The sequence below is a fragment of the Rana temporaria genome, chromosome 9, assembly GCF_905171775.1.
Source record: "Rana temporaria chromosome 9, aRanTem1.1, whole genome shotgun sequence".
NCBI lineage: Eukaryota > Metazoa > Chordata > Amphibia > Anura > Ranidae > Rana > Rana temporaria.
In genome coordinates this window covers 148,613,382-148,636,262 of record NC_053497.1, presented here as the reverse complement: position 1 = coordinate 148,636,262, position 22,881 = coordinate 148,613,382, and the positions used below count along the sequence as shown (strand labels likewise).

The following is a 22,881-nucleotide window of genomic DNA, read 5'->3' as shown; positions in this document are numbered from 1 at the left end:
CAGGCCCATAGTGTATATATTACAATTTTTTTTTTTTTTTTTTTCGTTCAGCCACCAGATTTCTCAATCAATGCTATACAGCATGGGTGGATGAATCCCCTGCTGGGCTTTTGGATGCAGCCGCCTTATGGCTGACAATTTTCTCCCTTGATTTTTCAGTCAAAGGCTATTGAGCATGAAGGGGTTAATAGCCACAGTGTATGGTGGGCTTACGTTATTATCACAACCAGGGACAACAAAACCAAAGCACCTCCTGCGCATGTGCGGTGGTAATCTGGCATCAGTTTTTCAGATATATCCATTTCTGCCCTGGAACTATAGACCCACTACGCTTTGCTGCCCTCTTGGGACTAGAGGCGCCCCAAAAACACAACAGAATGAGGGCACACCAGCCTAGCACATTGTCATAATTAGCATTAATTGTAAGATAAAAAAGTCTACTCACAAACATCATATTAAACAAAGCTCATCAAGTTATCAGTTAGTACATTCTGCATGCTCCTGGGCTAGGGTGGACACCACCTGGATCCAAACTGGTTTACGTGATCCGAGGGTAGTATCCTATTTCAAAGCCAAATTATTTGGATCCTACAGTTTAGCAATTTATATGCAACTGAACACGGCATAAGAATTATTCACTCCTTGAGTCCCACCTTCCCAAAGTCATGTGATCCTGCCAATTATCACTCCCTGCAATCAAATCAAATAACATAAAGACAAACCAAATATAAAATGCAAATATATTTCACCATAAAGATAATATAAAATAAAAAATACTAATTTACCTTTCCTGCATATTTGGATCTAGATGCCTCTATCTGGTAATTCCACCTCATATTACACTTATAATCTCCATAGATATTGTTCTGAATTAGGATTATACCATTATATTCAAGTGTATATCATTCCTAGAATAATGGGAAAAAAATTGAATCTTCCTCCCTGGAGGACCCTGTATATAATCTATTTTAAAATCAATTTTAATCAATTGGGATAATGCGCTAGGCTGGTGTGCCCTCTCTCTGTTTTGTTTTTGCACAGCCAGAAACCTAGTATTTTTAGAAGTAGGTTGGCAAGTGAAGCTTCCGTATAACTCCTGTAAACTTTTTTTTTTCCCGCGAGATGCTCCATCTCTGTTGATAAAGAATCCCCTCTAGATGAACTATATGCATTCCAATAGTTTTAGCAAATGCTATTGCAGATCCTTAACTCTTCTGTTGTGTATCAGTTGGCTTAGACCTTGCAGGCATTTCCTAAACCTAGTTGCAAAAAAGTGAAATTAGAATTCCCTGGAAGTTTTAGAAATGATAGCTGGCTGCAGATTAAAATTCAAAGGTAAAGTTTTCAGTAACATTACACGTCTGATAACAAAGGTTTCTAAAAGAGTTTTATGTTTCATAAATTACCCACAAAATGAAATTAACTTTTCACGGTAATAGCATTGACACAGACCTGAATTGTGTGTTGTCACAGACCTGGACTGTGTGCTTGGCTCGACAATTCTGTAAAGGAAGTTTCAACTTTCCATTCAAACACCCCATTCCATTTAGCACCATCTAGTGGATAACGCTGAATAAACGTCGATAGCTGCACTGATCAAGAATCTGCCTGGCAGTGTGACATCTCTGAGTGAGAGTGTGCCAGATTTTGGGCTACACATTGTAACATTTTCCCCTGCAGTGTGTCCCTGAGGTCTTCCCAGTCATCCCGGACTTGATAGCATAGTTTGTCTGCAGCCAAGTTGTGGTTGTAAATTATCGGTGCAGACATAACTTGTCTATTTCAGGAAAGGATCAGTATGATAAAATAAGCCTGCGGGCCAGATTGTTTGCTTTGTCTATCAGCTACATTATGCAATAATGCACAGTGCCCACCTGCCTTAAAGGGACATCATGAAAATCCTGAGCAAAGTATTGCATGCCTTGTTGCTCATGTGTAAACAATTCATATTGTTAATGTGAGACTATGTACACAGGTGCAAGTTTACAATACTGCATAGCAATTTGTGTGATATTAATTATTGTCTGGTGGCAGCCTCAGTTTGATCCTGCCTCAGACACTAAACATTTATGCCCCGTACACACGATCGGAAATTCCGACAGCAAAAGTCAGATTTGAGCTTTTGAAAGGAAATTCCGACTGTGTATGATCGGACTTTTGCTGTCGGAATTTCCGCCAACAAAACATTGAGAGCTGGTTCTCAAATCGGTTCCTATCGTCTGAAGCAATTCCGACGCGCAAAATTCCAATTCCAAAAAACAATTTGATGTATGCTCGGAAGCATTGAACTTTATTTTCTCGGCTCATCGTAGTGTTGTACATCACCGCGTTCTTGATGGTCGAACATGGTGACCGTGTGTATGCAAGCCAAGCTTGAGTGGAAAGCCGATCGTGTGTACGTGGCATTGGGCCTTTCTCACAGCTGAATGGTCTGTTGCACATTTTCCAGAAGCGTGACAACACGTGACAATAGCATTTCCATCTTATTGTTTGTGGTCTGTTCACATTTGAGTAATGTGCTGTCATTTATTGAGCCCAAGTAGTAGAGTTTTTTTTTTTTTGGGGTCAGGATCACGTTTTTGGAGCCATAGACTTGAACGGAAGGGTCTGAAAAATTCACTCCCTAAAATGTCAAAAGTACAACTACAGAAGATGCTGATGCTCATGTGTACCCAGCCTTAGATGTGTCTTCTACATGCCAACGTGGATCGACTTGTATCTAAAGCAGACATTTTCAGCCTTATCCGAGGAGGGCAACACTAGATGGGAATGTTTAGCATCATTAATAGATGATTTTTACTCCCACGTATACTTTCTATTCAGCAAGCTGGAGTGAAAGGAAATACAGTATTGTGGACTCTCTCCCCTTCTTCCTACAATGCAGTGCTGAGTGACTGACATTTGGGCATGAAACACATCTTTTTGCTCTGTCTGTGCTGGGCCCAGAGGTGCCTGAAGCTTGCATAGAGCTATATACACTCACTGTGCACTTTATTAGGTACACCTTGCTAGTAGCTTGTTGGACCCCCTTTTGCCTTCAGAACCGTCTTAATTCTTCGTGGCATAGATTGAACATAGTATTGGAAACATTCCTCAGAGATTTTGGTCCCTATCAACATTATGGCATCACGCAGCTGCTGCAGATTCCCAATGGTGCTCTATTGGATGAAGATCCAGTGACTGTGGAGGCCATTGGAATACAGTGAACTCATTGTCATTTTCAAGAAACCAGTTGGGGATGATTTGAGCTTTGTGACATGGTCTATTATCCTGCTGGAAGGAGCCATCAGAAGATGGGTACATTGTAGTCATAAAGGGATGGACATGGTTATAAACAACACTTAGGTAGGCCGTGGCATTTAAACGATGCTCAAGATACATCCCTGGGAATTAGATCAAGGCAGGGCAATAACTAAGATCTGAACAAGATAAATGAGGTGGGCAACTACATGGAAAATGAGGTTTAATGTAGAAAAATGTAAAGAAATGCATTTGGGTGGCAAAAATATTAATGCAATCTATACACTGGGAGGAGAACCTCTGGGGGAATCTAGGATGGAAAAGGACCTGAGGGCCCTAGTAGATTACAGGCTCGGCAATGGCATGCAATGCCAAGCTGCTGCATACAAAGCAAACAGATTATTGGAATGCATTAAAAAGAGTATTAACTCCAGAGATAAAATTTGTAATTCTTCCGATTTACAAGACTCTGGTCCAGCCGCACCTGGAGTATGCTGTCCAGTTCTGGGCACCAGTCCTCAGGAAGGATGTGCTGGAACCGGAGAGAGTCCAAAGAAGGGGCGCAAACCTAATAAAGGGACCGAAGGACCTTGGTCATGAGGAAAGGTTGCGAGCACTGAACTTGTTCTCTCTGGAGAGGAGAGGCTTGAGAGGGGATATGATTTCAATGTACAAATACCGTACTGGTGACCCCACAATAGGGATAAAACTTTTTCATAAAAGGGAATTGAATAAGACAAGTGGGCATTCACTAAAACTACAAGGAAATCGATTTAAGCTTAAACTGCGTAGATGGTTCTTTAATGTAAAAGCTGTGGAATTCTCTTCCACAGGCAGTGGTCTTGGTGGGGAGCATCGATAATTTAAAAAAACTATTAGATAAGCACCTGAATGACCACAACATACAGGGATATATAATATACCGTATTTATCGGCGTATAACACGCACAGGCGTAAAACACGCACCCTAACTTTAAGAGGGAAGTTTCAGGAAAAAACTTTCCAGAGCCCCCTGCGTATAACACGCTGGCACAGTTTACCCTCTATTTTCAGGGTAAAAAGTGAGTGTTATACGCCAATAAATACAGTAATACTGACATAAAGTCACACACATAGGTTGGACTTTTTTCAACCTCGCCTACTATGTAACTATGTAATTGGTACTAAGGGGCCCAAAGTGTGCCTAGGAAGTGTCCCCCTTACCATTACCCCAACACCAGCAAGGCAGGATGGATCCATACTTTTCATGTTTTCTTTTTACGCCACTATCTGTCACTAACATCTGAATGTCGCAAATGAAGTCGAGACTCCTCAGACCAGGCAATGTTTTTTCCAATCTTTTGTCCAATTTTGGTGAACCTGTGTGAATTGTTGCCTCAATTTCCTGTTCTTAACTGACAGGAGTGGCACCCAGTGTGGTCTTCTGCTGCTGTGGCCCATCTGCTTCAAGGTTCCATGTATTGTGCAGTTAGAGCTGGTATTCTGCATACCTTGGTTGTAACGAGTGGCTATTTGAGTTACTGTTGCCTTTCTATCATCTCAAAGCAGTTTGCCCATCTGACCTCTGACATCAACAATGCATTTTCTTCCACACAACTGCCACTCACTGGATATTTTCTCTTTTTCGGACCATTCTCTGTAAACTGTAGAGATGGTTGTGCGTGAAAGTCACTTAAATCCCTTTTCTTCCCCATTCTGATGCTCTATTTTAACTTCAGCAAGTCATCTTCATCACATCTAGATGCCTAAATTCATTGAGTTGCTGCCATGTGATTGGCTGATTAGCACATTGTGTTACCAAATGATTGAACAGGTGTACCTAATAAAGTGGCCGGTAAGTGTGTATAATATATATATACAGTGCTCAGCGTAAATGAGTTCACCCCAACCGATTTGTTTGAAAACCTTTTCAGAATCAACATTTTCTATGGGACACTATACTACAAAATATTCCCACAAATGTGGGTCATTGATTGCAACCAAGATTTGTTCATTTGCCCACAAAAAGCATTTTTTCCGACATTTTAGACAACAAAATTCTAATCAACAAAATTCAACTACAGTTGAGTCTTGATTATAAAAGGGCGTTACTTAACTTCTTTACACAAGAAAGTTGAAGGCTACAAAAAGATCAGAAAAGCTTTACTTATCAGTCAAATTACTGTAGTAAAAGTTATCCAAATATTAAACAAAGGAAACTGTAACCATTTCAGAGACGTCCAGGCCATTCACGAAAGTTAACACCTTGACAGGAGTGTCTTCTGATGAGAAGGGTTGAAGAAAATCACCATGCAATTTCACTGCAGAAAGCCAAACTGCTGTGATTGTTTCCCGTGACACAATATGGCGTACACTGCAGAGGAATGCCATGCTTAGTGTCGTCCACGAAGGAATCCTCTCAAAGCCCATGCACAAAAAATCCCTCCTAGAATTTGCCAGGGCCCATACTGAAAAAGAACACTACTGGGACTCTGTACTGTGGAGTGAAGAGACCGAGATAAATGTTTTGGTCACAGACTTTTATACATTCAAGGTATAAAGACCAAATGTCTTGAGAAATTATGCAGCGTGTAGCATTATACAGGAAAATGTGGTTGTGGCCAAATTTCTGTAACAGTGGGAGTGACTCAAAGTGGTTCTAAAGCCTAAATATTTTTAACTATTTAACTATTGATGCAATTGTAAAGCTTTGTTTTTTTTAAAATAACCAACATGTTAGACAAGGGTTTTGCGCAGAGTGGCAAACCACGGAAAGACTCTGTTCCCGAGATTTGCCAAGGTCAGCCGAGCTGTCCTCAACCTTTCTGTGCATTTCCTAATGGCGCCGATTGGCTCAGCTCTGGCACCCTCTCACCTCAGGCCAAACGCAGTACTGCACACCACTTTGGCCTGAATCGTGCGAGTATTGCGAGACAACACTCGCAAACCGAGTTACGATTTTTAAAAATACAGTGCTCGTATTGCGAAACGCCCGTTAACCGCATTACTCGCAATACAAGGTTCCACTGTAATTTTTTACAAAAATGTGAGGGGTGTAATCACTTTTGTGAGCTAATGTGTGTGTGTTTGGTTGTATGTATGTATGTATGTGTGTGTATATTATATATAATATACAGGAAAGAAATCCACAGCTGTCTGTTTCTGCAAGGTTTTCCTGTATACTTGCTACTCTTTCCAGCATTATGCCACAACCCATTGTGACATAAAATTACAAGTTTCTTGTGGATTCAGCTTGCCATAACCACTTACAAATATCTTGTTGAATTTTGAAGAGTGGTGGAAGGTCGATGGTACACAAGCGGCAGTATGGGTGTCCTCAAAGTGCTGGACAGGTGCCATCCTGTGATACTGTGATATCTACAAGCAGCACAGAATTTACCAAGGAGAGCTTGACAGACCCAGCTGACATTCATTGAGAGATGCTCTGCATCTGTGTCAAATCATCTCCATGCCTCCTGCCACTTGCACATATCCAAGAAAAGCTAATTAACAAGCTGCTGCAGCATTTCTGAAAGACAGGATAGATAAGGAGTTCATACCTGCAGCGGCAGAAGCTTCTGAGCCGAAAACAGGTTTGATTATCATCTGGATGAGTTGCAGACATATCGGCCTGCTGTTATAGGCCTACAGGCAAGGGGTTAACCCTTAAACGAGGAGTCTGCGGATTAACACCTAATACCGCAATATAAATGGGAAGTTTTGTCATCGCTGGCAAAATCTTTTTTCCCCCACAATCCTCTAGAGCCTTCAGTCACACAGGCATACAGGCCAGATGTGAAGGAGACTGTCCCTCTCAAAATGCACAGAACAAGCTATGTATCTTGGAAAAAAGTCTGCAGAATTATCTGCGAGTGAAAATGTGGTGAAGTCTATGGCAAGTTAGGAACCCTGAGGCCTTGTACACACGACCGAACATGTCCGATGAAAACGGTCCGCGGACATGTCTGCTGGGAGCTTTTGGTCTGATGTGTGTGTGTGTACACACCATCAGACCAAAATCCCTGCGGACAGAGAACGTGGTGACGTAGAAGACACCAACGTTCTCTAACACGGAAGTTCAATGCTTCCACGCATGCGTTGAATCAATTCGACGCATGTGCGGGATTTCGGGCCGCTGGTTATACGTCATAACCAGCGGACATGTCCGATGAGTCGTACTAACCATCGGACATGTCCGACGGACATGTTTCCAGCGGACAAGTTTCTTGGCATCTTCCGCTGTATTACTTGTCTATGAGGGTTTCCTTGTCAAGGTATATTAATGCATTAGTAATATTTTGTAGTCCATATGGCATATTTACCTTTAAAATTATCCTGTGATGAGATTTTTCTTTCATTGAACTATTTCAAATAGTCCTTGATATTAAAACGGAAACTAAACTACATTGCTTTCCAAGTAAACAATCTGTAAAGTTTTATTGCATATGTATTTACTTTGCTAATAAACCCCTACAAATGCTCCTTTGTAGTTGGTTGTCTTTAGCGGTTGATTGGAGTCCACCTGCATGCATGTAAAATGCCATATGATTTTTGACAAATTTTGACAAAAAATACAAGTTTAAATATAGGTTTAATGCTGAAGTTTAGCCGCAAAAGAAATTCTGTATATCTTTGAGCTAACATACCTGTAGTGAAGAATGTCCCATGTCATTCAGGCAGCTGCCTTCTTTAGAACTTCACTGCCGGGATGCCCTACCCTCTTCCTGTATCTGAACTTCAAGCACTGCAGAGGTTAACCGCTTTGGGTCTTCTACAAAATTGCTGTAAAAAAGTTCTGAATGAGAACCCGCCCCCTCCTTCCTCCTCCATTGAGAACATTTCTTTCACTGATTACTGTCTGTAACGCAATCTGTGAATGGGGAGAGAATCCTCTGAATCATTAAACTCTTCCCCCATTTACAGATCAAGTTGCAGACAGTGAAAGCAGCAAAATAATGTTTCTCAATGGAGAAGGAGGGGGCAGGTAAGTGTCAGGAACTTTTTCATAGCAGCTTCACTGAAGACCCAAAGCTATTACTCCCCACATTGCAGGCCATTCAGAGACAGAAAGAGCACAGGGCATCCCTGCAGTGAAGATTTCTGCATGACGTGAGACATCCTACACTAAAGCTGGCCATATACCATTCAATTTTCTTATTCAATTTTTTAAGATTTGCCTTAAACTATGTAGGGCCTTCCTGATTGCATATAAAATTGAAAGTGTTTAGGTGTGACCTCATATTATATAGTTTTGGTAAATTTAAAGGAAAGTTGTACAAGAAAATTGTATAATGTACTCAAACATTGATCGCCTGGACCCTATTTAAAGCGGAGGTCCGGCTTAAAAAAAAAAAGTCAGAAGATACAAACACTGTAGTTACTGACTTTTAATAATGACGCTTAGCTGTCCAGGGTACCCGCAATGGCCGAAGCCGAGCAATTGCTTGGGTTTCGGCTGCCCCACCCCCCCCCCCAATCCTCGTGAGGGAATTAGTAAGTGAAGCGTTTTAGCTTTTTTTTTTTTTTTTAGGGTGGACCTCCGCTAATGGTAGTGTTTTGGTTTTCTTTTTTCCTCTGGGTGGAATTGCATGGAATTTGTTTTTTTCAGCCAGAATAACTATAACTTTGTAATAAGAAATGGAAAGAATATAGCACAACTACCAGAGAAGGTTGTTAAACAAAACTCAGTGATCAGATACAAGTGAATTAGCCAGAGATGCAACCAGGAGGTCAATGGTAATATTGCAACAATTGCAAAGATTTGCAGCTTAGGCCAGGGCTCAAAATTTCAAGTCCTGAGCTACTAGCCAGGCCTCAAGTGTTACTCGCCACCTGTTGCCCCGCCCAACCCCTACCCTGCCCCTAAACACTACCCCATAAATGATCTCATGAAATTGCTCTTAAATGTTTTATGCAGAATTAAGTTGTAAAAATAAATATTAAGAACAACTTTATTGGTGCCCAACAATGTAGGCTACCCGTGTCTGCCAATGCAGCCTGCCCATATCTGCCAATGCAGCCTGCCCGCGTCCAACAGTGCAGCCTGTACCCCCAATGCAGCCTACCTGTGCAGAGGAAGAGAGAGGAGAGCTGCCACCCGGATGATCAGCGCACCAGGAACATAACAACTTTGGACGGATGATCTGTCTATCAAAGTGCCCACAAAACTAGGTGGGGCTGTATATGATGGCGTGTGGCGGGGAACACAAAACGGCTTTCATTTTAATAGCTATGTTCCCAGCTCTCTGATCACCTGGGTGTCGGCTCTCCTCTCTCTTCCTCTCCGATCGCTGGGAGAACGGCTCCCATACAACCTGCCTGCCGGCGGTGCTCCCCCCGCTCCCAGGCAGCCATAGCTCGCAAGCCCGCAAAATGCAAGCCGGCGAGTGAAATTTTTGAGGCTGGCTTAGGTGAGAGTAATTTGTCCTTTTGAACAACAAAAACCCAGACTCTTCACAAGGCTGGGCTTTATGACAATGCTGGAAGAGAGTCATTACAGTAGTGGTCTTAAACTTAAATTACCAGAGGGCCACTGGACAAATGTTCATATGCCATCGGGGCCGCATACATACATAAATAAAATAAAAAGTGTGTATGTGCGGGTTATGGCAAGCTGAATACACAAACTTGTAATTTTTCCTGCATATTATGTGTGTATGTGTGTATATATATATATATATATATATATATATATATATATATATATATATATATATATATATATATATATATATACTGTATTTGCTGGCGTATAAGACTACCTTTTTACACTTAAAAAATCTGGCCAAAAAGCAGGGGTCGTCTTATATGCCAGGTCAGCTGCTCGGATGCCTGCTGGATGTGTGGTAATACTGTATGTAGCTTCGGCTACATACAGTATATACCGCTTAGCCAATCCCGGTGAGCAATGTATTCAAATGAATACAGAGCCTGCTTGGATTGGAGTAACAACCTCTGCCAATCCGAGCAGGCTACATACAGTAGCCTGCTCGGATTGGCTTTGAGAGTCAGAGAGGCACAGGCTGATGATATTACAGCCTCTGCCAATTCAAGCAGGCTTTGTATTCATTTAAAGAATACATCGCTCGCCGTGATCGGCTCCAGCTCCAGCAAGAAGGAAGAAGAATATGGCTTCAGCAAGAATGAAGAAAAATTTGGCTCCAGAAGGAAGAAATATGAAGCGTCGGAAGCCTCAGAAAAGGGGGTCGTCTTATACGGTGAGTACAGGCAAAAAAAATCTTAAAAAAAAAATGAAGAATTAGGGGGTCGTCTCATACGCCCTGTCGCCTTATACACCAGCAAATACTGTATATATATGTATGTGTGTGTGTGTGTGTGTGTGTGTGTATATATGTGTGTATATATATATATATATATATATATATATATATATATATATATATATATATATATATATATATATATATATATATATATATATATATATAACATTTTTATGTAATATTTTTTTGTTTTGAACATGGGGGTGGGGGGTAGGGGAGGAATCGGTATGGTAAATATAGATGTTAAGTTCTGCCAAGTATAGCACGTTTTAAAGCAGGTTTCAGGGTTCGTCTACAGAACTTGCCCAATAGCATATAATAGTATGCAAGCATAACAAAACATCATATAAAAAACAATATAAGGGTATTGGTCAAGGCCCAAAGACGCAGCGGAACCCATGCTAAAGGAGTACCTGAGAACCATGCGGAGCAGGTGACCCCCAGCAGAGAGAGGGGGCCAAACTAGTCCTATCAAGATGTGAGAAACAATGGACCACACGGCATGAGCACCATTCGGGGGGGGGGGGGGTTGCCCTGGCACACGCTGCACAGCCTACCCGGTACCAGGACACCATGGCAATGACACCAAGATACCCTGCGACGCCCCGGGCCCCCAGGCACCAAATCCCTCACAAGTGCAACATACACCCTAAATGACCAAAGAAATTTAGGTTTACAAAAGGTGGGGGTGGATGAGGGAGAGATATCTGGGGAATATCAGATCTATTTGGATATCTTGAAGTTTACAAAACTAAACAAAAAAATAAGGATATTCAACATAGAATCAAGTAGGTAACCCAAAAGTGGGGTCTGCTAGTTTCAACAAAGCCACATCAAGGCTGGAGGGAACAAGGGCCAGGCTGCCCAGGTATAACAAAGGCGTTCCAGAGTACCCTTACAGGTGGATAGCCACTCTGCCTCCATGGTCTCATTCACCTTCCTGGTCCATTCCTCACAACCAGGAACCTGAGTTTGCTTCCAAGATACTGGTATTAAGTGTTTAGCAGCATTTAGGAGATGTGGAAAGGTGCACCTCCTTAAAGTAACTGAGCGGAACCGGAGGCACACGGAAGAGGAAATGGACGGGAGATAGAGGTATATTAATATCCAGGATTTCTGCAATCTGGGTCTTGATGGCTTTCCAGAAAACCTGGATCTTACAACAGCCCCACCATATATATAACATTGACCACAACTTCTCTAACAGAGGTCCGAGACTGATGAATAAATATATGCCAAAACAGGAACACGGTACCAACATGTTAAAATCTTGTGATTATTTTCCTGAGTCCTAGACTCTATAGCGCTAGAGTGGGTCAACCGATATAGGTGAGTTAGCTGGTCTACAGAGAACTTGCAATCTAAGTCGCGTTGCCACTCACGGATAAAGGCAGGCTTAACAGACGTTCAAAATGGGTAAGTGCAGTCACTGCCCGGGAACGAACACCAGCAGGTCGAGAAAAAGTGAGGGAGGTTTTGCCATCCAAAGCCTACGGCCCTAAAAAAGAAAAAAACAAGGAAAACCCCCCAATGGCTCCAACGGTGATACAGAGGGTGCCAAGGAGAACCTACGGTTAATATCATCCCAAACCCTCAAAGCATGGGTTGTCAAGGGTGACACCACATCTGACAAGCCTCTGTGCTCCCGGGGCAATCATGGGGCATACGATAAGTTACACCCTGCCATGAACTTCTCTAAAGGAACTCATAGCTTAGTGGCATTATGATGCCGCCAATTGATAATTCTCTGAAGGACCACCGCTCTATAATATTATTTAATGTCAATTATCCCCAGGCCACCCATCAGCTTTGAATGCTTCAAAACCTGCATGGCTATTTAAGGTCTCCAGCCTGACAAAACATACTTTAGGTAGGGACACAGGCATCTTCTGTAAGAAAAAATGTATCTTAGGGTTAACGTTCATCTATAACGTTCAATAATATTGGTGTGCCCCATCCAGGTAAAAGCAGTCTTGTCCCAGGCCTGTAAGTCCCTGCGAATGGAGCCTAGCAAGGGAGCGAAATTTTGCATGTATAGCATCTGTCTGGTCAATAAGTTTGATACCCAAGTATGTCAGAGAAGAGTTTGCCCAGGTAAATGGAAAGGCCATTATAGACAAGACCAATCCATTTTTTATGCTACTATATGTTTTAGGGTTGCCTGTAGTGTCTTTTTGTGTACTGGATCAAAGGTCAGAAGGGAAACATGTCCTCCATAAGCACACCTTTATTGGAAAATGCTTCAGTTGTAATTGGACTGTATGTTTTGTCAGTGTGTACTGGGATTGTTGTCCCCAGTAGTTTACCTAGTCTTCCTGGAGTAGTACTTAGACATACACTCTTTGGGATAAGATGACAATCTGCAACTGTGATTACGAGGTGAAGAACTGACATCATCCCCCAAATGGGCAATCTCCTATTTCATCTTTTGCTGAATGATGTTTTTATACTTCTTTTTTTTTTCCAGGGTCAAAAGGGAGATCCTGGCATCTCTCCAGGAAAAGCTCTATATGGATTAAAGGTATCCTGATCAGTTTGTGTCTTTTCCTTTCCTTATAATCTTCACTATTAAGAAATGATGTCATGTCCTCTTCACGCCAACCTAAAGGAACCCCTTACACATTTATACACAAAGGATAATAGCAATAATACTACTAAATGTGTTATGAATTAAAAGAAATGAACTGCAGAATCTTTTTTTTTAATGCCAATTTTTTTTACATGTTTTGTTGTCCAGGGTTTTGCAGGATCATAAGATTTTTAATAGAAGGACCTCCCATTGACTTTATGGTGTAAATGACTAAAGCTGCCCATAGACGGATTACAATTTTGCTGAATTTTGATCGGTCTATGGGTAAGATGGTTGTACTGAAGTCAATCCATCGATCAAACAACCAGTCTGTCGGGATTTATAGTCCCCAGCAGTGATCATTGTATTCTGCTGGAGGGGAAAGCTCACCGCCAGCAGAACATAATGGCGCTGCAGGAGAGATTCCTCTAGCAACACTGACTGACTGTGTTGATGGGGGAATCAAGCAGTTTTCTTTTTTTCAGCCTGTGGTTGAAGGAAAGAACATTGAATAATGTATGGCCTGCTTAAGCACACACAAAATTACGGTTCAGTGGAGAATTTTTTCCATGACACCATGGATACCGTTCAAGGCTTGAACCTGTTTTTAGAGATAACTTGTACTAGACTGTTCTATTCCCCTACAAATCTTTAGTTGTAGATATTTCTTAAATCTATTTGTCCTATAACACTCACCCATTGACATCTTTAACAGTGCTGGTTTCATTGCAGTGGTGCATTGTTCTCTCTCATTAGTTGATTTTCGTAGTGTTACTGGTTGGAAATAAATAGATGACATAATTCCTATGTTAGTAACAATGGACTGTGTTCTGCCAGTGACTTCCTGGGGGATACATAAAGCCAACATGGACCAGGGCTGTTGGCATCATCTATTACACTAAAGGCCTGTGGTTTATGACTGGCATATCTTTAATAAAAAGCAGTCAAGGGTGGCTGCTGAATCTGTCTGTCTCCTGATAAATTTGCAGTCAGGAATGTACTCATTGTTCATTTTTTTTTTTCTCCAGGGAGACCCTGGTTTGGCTGGTCTGACAGGCCTTCCTGGGCCTCTTGGTCGAAAGGTAAGTCTCTTGCTCATATTGTAAATTGAAGATGGCAAAGGTGAGTTAACAGAATCTAAGTAAACTAGTTAAGAGAGGCAATAGGGTGACTGTGGGCATTCATATTTCTCACTACAGAACAGTGGGCAGTAATAGAGGGTGTTCTGCCTTCTCTGTAAGTTGTTTGGCAAAGACCTGGTACTCATCAGGTGTGGGAATGATTCTCTAGCTCCAAAGAAAAGTCAGAGGCCAATAAATCATTGGTTGTGCAGATATTTTCTAGCATATCAAAAAATATTCTATAGGTAAAATAAGCACTTTGGGCCAAATCCACAAAAGGGATACGACGGCGTAACTGCTGTTACGCCGTCGTATCCCTGTTCCTAACTATGGAACTGATCCACAGAATCAGTTTTCCATAGTTAGGCAGAAGATCCGACATGTGTAAGGGACTTACACTGCCGGATCTTAGGATGCAGTACCGCATCCGCCGCTGGAGGCATTTCATGTCGAAATGCCGCCTCGGGTATGCAAATTAGCACTTACGGAGATCCACAAAGCTTTTCAGCTTCGTTTTTTCTCCGTAAGTTTTAGTTTGCATACGCAAAATAAGGGCTGCTTTTACAAGGTGTAAAGTTAGTACACCATGTAAAAGCAGACCTTTCTGTCCAGCGACGCGTTTTTTTTTGAATTTTGAATTTTTTTTTTTTCCCGCCGTATCTTTTTTTTTTTTTCGACGCAACTTTATTGACCCGTCGCAATCCACAAAGCTCGGCGTAACGTAATTTTGCGCTATGCACATCGGGAAAATGACGTCACGAGCATGCGCAGCACGGCCGGCGCGGGAGCGCGCCTAATTTAAATGGGAATCGCCCCCATGAAAATAGGAACGCCTTGCGCCGGCGGAATTTAAGTTACACAGCCCAAAATTTCTAGGTAAGTGCTTTGTGGATCGGGCACTTAGGTAGAAATTTTAAGGCAGTGTAACTTAAATGGAAAAAAATTAGTTACGCCGGATCTTTGTGGATTTGGCCCTTTGACTCTTAAAAACATTTATTATTTCACTGCTGTTAACATCTACATAGCCTAATTGTCCCAAATATTGCTTTAATTAAATTAAAACACCTGGTAGATATAAAGTATCACATTTAATTGTACAGTACAAGAAACAGGCTGCTATTAATTTACCCTAGGTCATAGGTAAGGGAACACTGCATGCAGAGCGTTCCCTTACCGCCGGGTACAGTGTCACTTTTGTCTGCTGGTGATCCCTTGTTCTGCTTCTACTTCCCCCTCGCTGAGCTCTGCTGTAAAAGGGACTACAAGAAACTGATATCAAAGTCAAAATCAGGTGGCTACCACTTTGGAGTTTTCACTAAATACTGATTTTCCATCTATTGAGCTGAGTGTTCCAGTTTAAGCCTTTTTGCCTAAACACGAGAGTGCTAGGCCATTCATTGCGGTGAGTGCGCATTTCTGAAGGGTGGTGGAATCACGCAGACACTGTGGTGTGGTGGAAGTACATCTTAAAGGATCCTGAAAGGAATTTTGAATTTTATTTTTATGTCCACATATTCAGTTCACGGATTTAGACATTTTTGCCATTTATTTTTTTGTGTGTGACTTTAATTGCACTTATATATTGTTTCACATATAAGGTGTTTAAGTCACTTATTCACTATGTCATTTATTTAACTATATGTTGATTCATTTTTTCTATGTGAGCGCTGCTTTATATCACAAATGACACATGATTCATATTAGGTGGCATTTTATTTTTAGATTTTATATCAAGTTCATAAATAGAGATTGAGCACTCCTCTTGGATTTTATGTAAGGGGAATATTATACTTTATATAGGTTATCTAAATATTACCATTAAAAAAAAAAAAAAATCTTCACTTTATTGCCTATTAATGCAATATTCCACTTTCTTTTTTTTTAAGGGACAAAAGGGTCATCCCGGACCCCAAGGTCATCCTGGTGAACCGGTAAGATCATCTGACCCCTCTAAAAAGCCACATGTTTATTTGGCTGTGTGTTTTTAAACATTTACCAAAAATTATTTGAGAATGAATGAAGTTACTATACAAATAAAGTTTATTAGCAGCTGGTGCATGTAAATTCTTGATTTTTGTGGTATTAAATTAATTATACAAATAATTAACAAATCGTATGAAATTATCATTTTGATTGCAACAGTACACAAAGCAGGTGCCTAAGATAGGCAGTGTGTGCTGTGCTTGCTTTATGACCTTTTCCCATTCTTTCCTAATCTTCATTCTGTATGTCCTTCTATCCCTCATCTTCATTCTGTCTCTTGTCTCACTCTGCCTGACCTTCTCTGTCTTTTTGCTTTCTGCTCAAGTCCCTGAATCTTTCCCCATTCTCTTTTTTTTTTAACTCTTTATTTATAAGTTTCTTTAACAAAACTCACAAAAAGAAAGAAAAGAAAAAAAAAATACAAAAAAAAAGCCCTTCTTTTCTCTGTCATCTTCCTGTCTTTCACTATCCCCACCTTCTCTTTTTCTTGTTCTCTTTTCCTTTCCTTTCTCCTTATTTCTCTTTGTTCTCTTTCATTATTCTCTTTTCTACATATTTTAATTTTTCTGTCCCTCCTTCATTTTCTCTCTTTTCACTTTTTCTTTTTATCTTCCCTCTTTTCTTCTGCCTTACATACCATTTTGTTCCCTCTTACCGTTTTATCTTCTTTCAGGTTTAACTCTCTTTCTCTCCATTCTACTCTTTATTCCTCTGCTGTTTCCATCTGTCTGTGTCCCTACCTTTCTCTCTACCCTTTATCTTATTTATCTCTGTCTGTCTCTCCCTTATTCTTTCCTGTCTATCTGTTTCTCCTCTTTTTTTTTTTTTTTTTTTTTTTTTTTTTTTTATCTCCTCTGCAGGCTAAACAAAGTGGATGATTTAAACCCCAGACTACTGAGAATAAAACTCCTAAATCACATTACTAAATTAAATGAACAGGCTGCTGAAAATGTCCATCTCCCTTTTTCTTAATGTCTCCCCATTTTTGTGTGTGTGTGTGTCTCTCTCTCTCTCTCTCTCTCTCTCTCTCTCTCTCTCTCTCTCTCTCTCTCTCTCTCTCTCTCTCTCGCTTTCACTTTCTCTCTCTTTACTTGCTCTCCCTCTCTCTTACCCCATATTTGTCCCACTCTCCCTTGCTCTCTTTCTGTTTCTCTCACTATCTCTCTCCATTCTCCCTTTCACTCCCTCTCTCATCCGCTCTATCCCCATCTTTTTCTTTCTCCATTCTTCTCCCCTTCACCCCCTTTCCCTCGCTCCCTCGTCCTGTCTTTCCCTCTCGCTCATTATTAAAGCCACTTCTTCATTTGCAGGAATCTCTCTGGCCCGTCTCTGGAGTCCTCTGAAAATGACAGCCAGAAATACTTTTACATTTATACAAAATAAATGTGTGTTTTAAAATGACGTTAGTGGAAATCGCCAGCTCCCAATTTTTGTGCCTAATCCGCATATTAACCCCTACATTCCTACCAACCATTGACAGGATTAATGTTCACACTATAACCTTCTTGTTCCTCGACCTTCCTCCCCCCTTCCTGCATGTTTGGATAAGTTGGTCTGCACAGGGATGGAAATGAATAGTAAGGTTGTTTCAAGAGAGACCATTGACTCTTGAAAGCGTTTTGGCAGAGAGCAACTGCTTCAAACCATTCCATGTGTTATAGATAAAGATTTCGCTGACACCTTAAAGGAACTCCTCTTATTTTAGCATTTGTTTAGGGTGACAGATACAGATCTTGTTTCGTGCCGTCTTGAGTTTGGATATTTGAATTCATTGCTAGCTGTAGCTAAGGGGGCACAGGAAGCAGGAGTGAGGATTTAATGTGGTGCCTTTTCTTCTCTTGCAGGGAGAGCATGGACCGGATGGCAGCCCGGGGGCCAAAGGTTATCCTGGCAGGCAGGTGCAGTAAATCTTACCATGCTGCAGTGCAGGTTAAAACTCTGTGCAGCGAGTTTAAGGGCTAGACAACACCTTGCTCACCTGAGAGTTTCTTTAGGCATTTTTGCATTGCTGTTTGTATTGAATGAAAGGGCTTTTATTATAAATGACTGGGTAATGCAAACAGAGAAGCCTTGCAGTATTGCACATCATATTTCCAGTTATTCCCCCAACTGAATGGCTTTTAAAGAGCTGGCAAATTACACTGGTTTCTGTAAAAGAACATTTAAAGGACCATTAACCCTAAAGCAAAAATAAAGTTGATACAAAAAAGTTACTTACAGCATTCACAATTGTATGTAAAATATGTTAAATAAATATTTGACATTTAGGTGGTGCTGCAGTTTATTGCACTATGTTAGTCCTTTTAGACTAAAGTTGGCATAAAGAAGAACTCTTGCCTAAGCAAAAACTTTTCTGTGTTTTTTCCTGACAAAGCTGTCTTGTCTTAACTATAACCTTTTAGCACTGTCTTCTCCGTGTCTGCAGCTGGAAGGGTTGCCTATATGTAGATTGGACAACCTCCTGAATATCCAGCCAAAATAATTTAGTGACTCTGCCATCCCTGCCCCAAAGCCCAACTTCAGCCAAAGTTTTCTGGAAGGGCACTTATTTTTTTATGGCAACTCCCTTCCCCACACACATACCCACCCACCACTCTTAAGAAGCAGTTAAAACTCTAAGTAGGTTTCTAAGTTATCAGGCATTTCGTTTTGGGAAGCAGGATGGAGCTGTACCTATGCTCTGACTTAAAACTTGCATAGGAAGTTCTGGGAACTTATGGTGTGACAGAGCCCTATGTTTTTTTAGTAGTACCTGCAAGCATAGAAAGGTCTCTGGTCTCCTACTATAAGCTTAGTTTAAGCTTAGTTTAGTAAAGAGAACCAGTCAACAATGGCCATATGCAAGAGTGCATCCTTGTCTGTAAGGAGTTGCTTGATTTTTTTCATTTTTAGTTACTTGTATTCTCTCCCTGTCAGAGCAAATATTTCAGGCTGTAAAGTCGTTCTTTGCTGTTAATAGAAAAACAAAGATGTTGTCAGGTTTGAAAGCGAAAAATTCTTTAATTGACATCTTTGCCCTCCTAAAGCAGCCAGATCACCTATTTTTGATCCACATAAAAGGAGAAGTGAGTTTCTTTATGGACTTAACTGTCTGACATAGCTTCTTCAACAGGAAAATAAATCAAACTACACAATTTATAAACAGGCCAGAGCCAATCTCATTGATTTAGGATACAGCCAGCAGAGTGTCTTATTTGAGGGCATTCTGATCTGACCACCCTCCTTAGCAATATTCTCAGTTTTACCTATAACCATGCTACATGAATAGTACACATGTTGCATTTTAAGTACTGCCACCACATAGATTGTCATAGTATAAGGTGTTTATTGGATGTCCATTTGGCAACTTGTGTCATTAAAAAAAAATGATTTTTGCTTCTTTCACACTGCTCCATTGCAAAACTGCAGTAGAAATGCATATGCGGTTTTACCACCTCCCTGGTGAGTTTTTGGTTGCCGGACATCAGCAAGCACCCGTGAAACATGGACATATATATATATTAAAAAATAAATACCACAAATCCAACCACAGCACAAAATGCAGCACTTTTAAAAATGCAACTGACCCACTGACTAGAGTTCTATAGGATTTAATAGTTATGCATTTTTCTTCAGATTTTTGGAACACAAAACAGAAGATAAACTGATCAGTGTGAAAGAAGTTTGCAATTGCTTTATATGATTTGTGCAGTTTTAGGATTATTGGTTTTTATTTTAAATTATTTTCAATTTTGGACAGTAACATAATTTTTTTTTTTTTTTTTTTTTTACTATATTTGCCCTGTCTGTTAAATGTTTGCTCTTATAACACAATTCTGCAATTATCTAATCAAGTGGAGGAGCTGCATTTTTTGCATTGTATAACTCCTTCGGTACATTGTTAAACACAATCTCAGACGAGAGCATATAGAACCCACGTCAGGTTTTTACTACTGTTTCTGCATCTATTTTTCCTTATTTCCTATGTGGTCACTGAGACAGGAAGTGAGCAAAATCTCCAATGAAAGCCAGAGACGAACAAAATAATTTTTTACAGTACAGCAGGTAAACGGTGAGAATGTCCGATTGGTGCTGCTGTCCGTTTGGCTGTTGGGGAGATTTTATTCTCTGCGGTCACCAGCAGAGCACATGAGGTGAAAGCTCTCATACATGGACAGAGACATGGACTCTTCTCACTCAGTCCAAACCCCAAAAATATATATTGGCTTGGATTAAGCTTTTTCTTTTCTTTTTTTTTTTTTTTTTTTTTTTTTTTTTTTATTAATTTTTTTATTCAGAACAAAAAGTTAATTCCCCAATTTTTTTATGTAAACATATATATAATACAAAAAGCAATAAGTACCGTATATACTCGAGTATAAGCCGACCCGAATATAAGCCGAGGCACCTAATTTTACCACAAAAAAATGGGAAAACGTATTGACTCGAGTATAAGCCTAGGGTGTCCATGTGCATGCCTCACTGTGTCCATGTGCATGCCTCACTGTGTCCATGCCTCACTGTGTCATGACTAGACTTACGTTTAACATGGGAGTATATAGAAGGGGTGCCCGGATTTGAAAAATCAGTGCTCTCCGGCTGTAGGTCCTCCAGACAGCAAACTTTGCACACTTGTAGAGGAAAACGTGTGCCAAGTTTCATGTCCAGGGGACCTACGGCCGGTCGGTACAGGGTCCCCACAGTTTTCAGACCACATGGCCGCCGTGACAGCCAATCACAGTAGTTACGTGATCTTAAGCCGTGTCCGGCGTCATAAACCTCCTAAAGGGCAGGAATACGCCGGTGCCAAGTCCTGTAAGTTGTGAGCTGGGGCCTCCATGGATGGGACTTTTTTTTCCAAAAACATCCCACAGATGCTTGATTGGATTGAAATCTGGAGAATTTGAAAGAGAAATCAATATCTCAAACTCATTGTGTTCCTCAAAACCATTCTTGAACCTTTTTTGCAGTGTGGAAGAGTGTATTATCCTTTTGAAAGAGGTCACTAACATCAGGGAATACCATTTTAATGAAGGGATGCACTTGTTTAAAAACAATGTTTAAGTAGGTGATATGTGTCAAGTAACATTCACATGAATGGCAAGATCCAAGGTTTCCCAGCAGAACATCACACTGCCTTCCTGGCTTGTCTTCTTCCCATAGTGCATCCTGGTGCCATCCCTTTCCCAGGTAAGGAATGCACTCGCATCCAGCCATCCGTATGATCTAAACAAAAATGTGATTCATCAGACCAGGCCACCTTCTTCCATTGCTCAGTGCTCCAGTTCTATTGCTTACGTGCCCATTGTAGATGCTTTTGGCTATGGACATAGGTCAGCATCTGTGTATATTGCAACCAAAAAAACTAAAAGATATTACATTGTATAAAATATGCTTAGCAGATGTAATATATATCTGCACCATACTGAGCACAGAAGGGCTGTGTCATTGTATTCACTGCTACTACTGACAAACTAAAGCCAAGTGATTGGCAAAACTTAAGTTCAGTCTGTATAACCAGGAGTCCAGGCAAGCCAGCTTACATTTACACTGTATGTTTGCCAAAGCCTCATACATCAGTCTTGGCCTGGTTGATAATATCTGTATTAAAGAATGCAATTTTCCATTCAGGAACTAACAGTGTAAGCATTCTTCTACCACTGTGTGCAGCAGTAGTGTATTTAGGTTTTGTCCTGCCCTAGGCCTGACTAAACTTGTGCACCCCCTAAATTAAATATGGCCCACCCCTTCCTGTCAAGGCCACACCCCTTGCTGTTTAAGTGGGGACACTGACATTTTTGAGTGGGGACTGAGGGCCGAAGGGGGTCAACATTAGAAGCTGCGCCCCCCCCACCCACCAAACCGTTGCGGAATGCCGGCCGCCTGCATACCGGAAGCAGTACGGCCACTTTCTAGGGGCGATAGACTAATATGTCTCTCAGCCCAGTCCACCCCATAAGACTGGCGCTACACTAACAGTGTAGCGCAAGCTGGCGAGGACTCTTTCCGTGCTGCCCCCCTGCAAAGTGCTGCCCTAGGCCTGGGCCTTGTTGACCTAGGCCAGGCTACAGCGTTGGTGTGCAGATCAGGTATTGAAAGGTGCCCTGTAGGTTGGCACTAGTTGTTCTTCTTTGGCAGTATGATAAGTGCTATTTATTTTTTATTTTTTATGATTTAACTTTTTTTCATGTTTCTTACATGCTTTGAAATGACTTTCACTGTACATTGTCATTCTCATGGCATCATTATTTTGTCTGCTCTTTCAAATTATCAAAATAAAATGTGGATTGCATATAGTTAAGAAAATCTAAAACTTAGACAGTGAAAGTAACAATATTGGAAGCTCTCTAACTATGATTAGTCAGTATTGTGTTTAAAGTGACAGGCCCCGTACACACGACCGAGTTTCTCGGCAGAATTCAGCCAGAAACTCGATCGGAGCCGTATTCTGCTGAGAAACCCGGTGGTGTGTACACTTTTGGCCGAGGAAGCCGACGAGGATCTCGTCGGGCCAAATAGAGAACATGTTCTCTATTTCCTCGTTAGTCAATGGGGAAACTTGGCTCGCCGAGGTCCTCGGCGGCTTCACAAGGAACTCGACGAGCAAAACAATGTGTTTTGCCCGTCGAGTTCCTCGGACGTGTGTATGGGGCCATACAGGGAAAGCATTGATTGTCCCTATCGAAGTGTTCTGAATGGTCCTGAGCCTGTAAAAATACAACCTAAA

The 22,881-nt window shown here is 41.1% G+C and overlaps 1 protein-coding gene across 2 annotated transcripts in view; it reads left to right on the top strand.

Annotated features, from left to right (window-relative positions):
* COL27A1 (collagen type XXVII alpha 1 chain) overlaps nucleotides 1-22,881 on the top strand; it is a 540,002-nt gene that overhangs the window by 118,348 nt on the left and 398,773 nt on the right. For both annotated transcript variants that reach the window (XM_040324820.1, XM_040324819.1), the window contains exons 6-9: nucleotides 12,970-13,023; nucleotides 14,100-14,153; nucleotides 16,079-16,123; nucleotides 18,020-18,073. In XM_040324820.1, coding sequence (XP_040180754.1) covers nucleotides 12,970-13,023; nucleotides 14,100-14,153; nucleotides 16,079-16,123; nucleotides 18,020-18,073 — 207 coding nt within the window. The remainder of the gene's footprint in view (nucleotides 1-12,969; nucleotides 13,024-14,099; nucleotides 14,154-16,078; nucleotides 16,124-18,019; nucleotides 18,074-22,881) is intronic.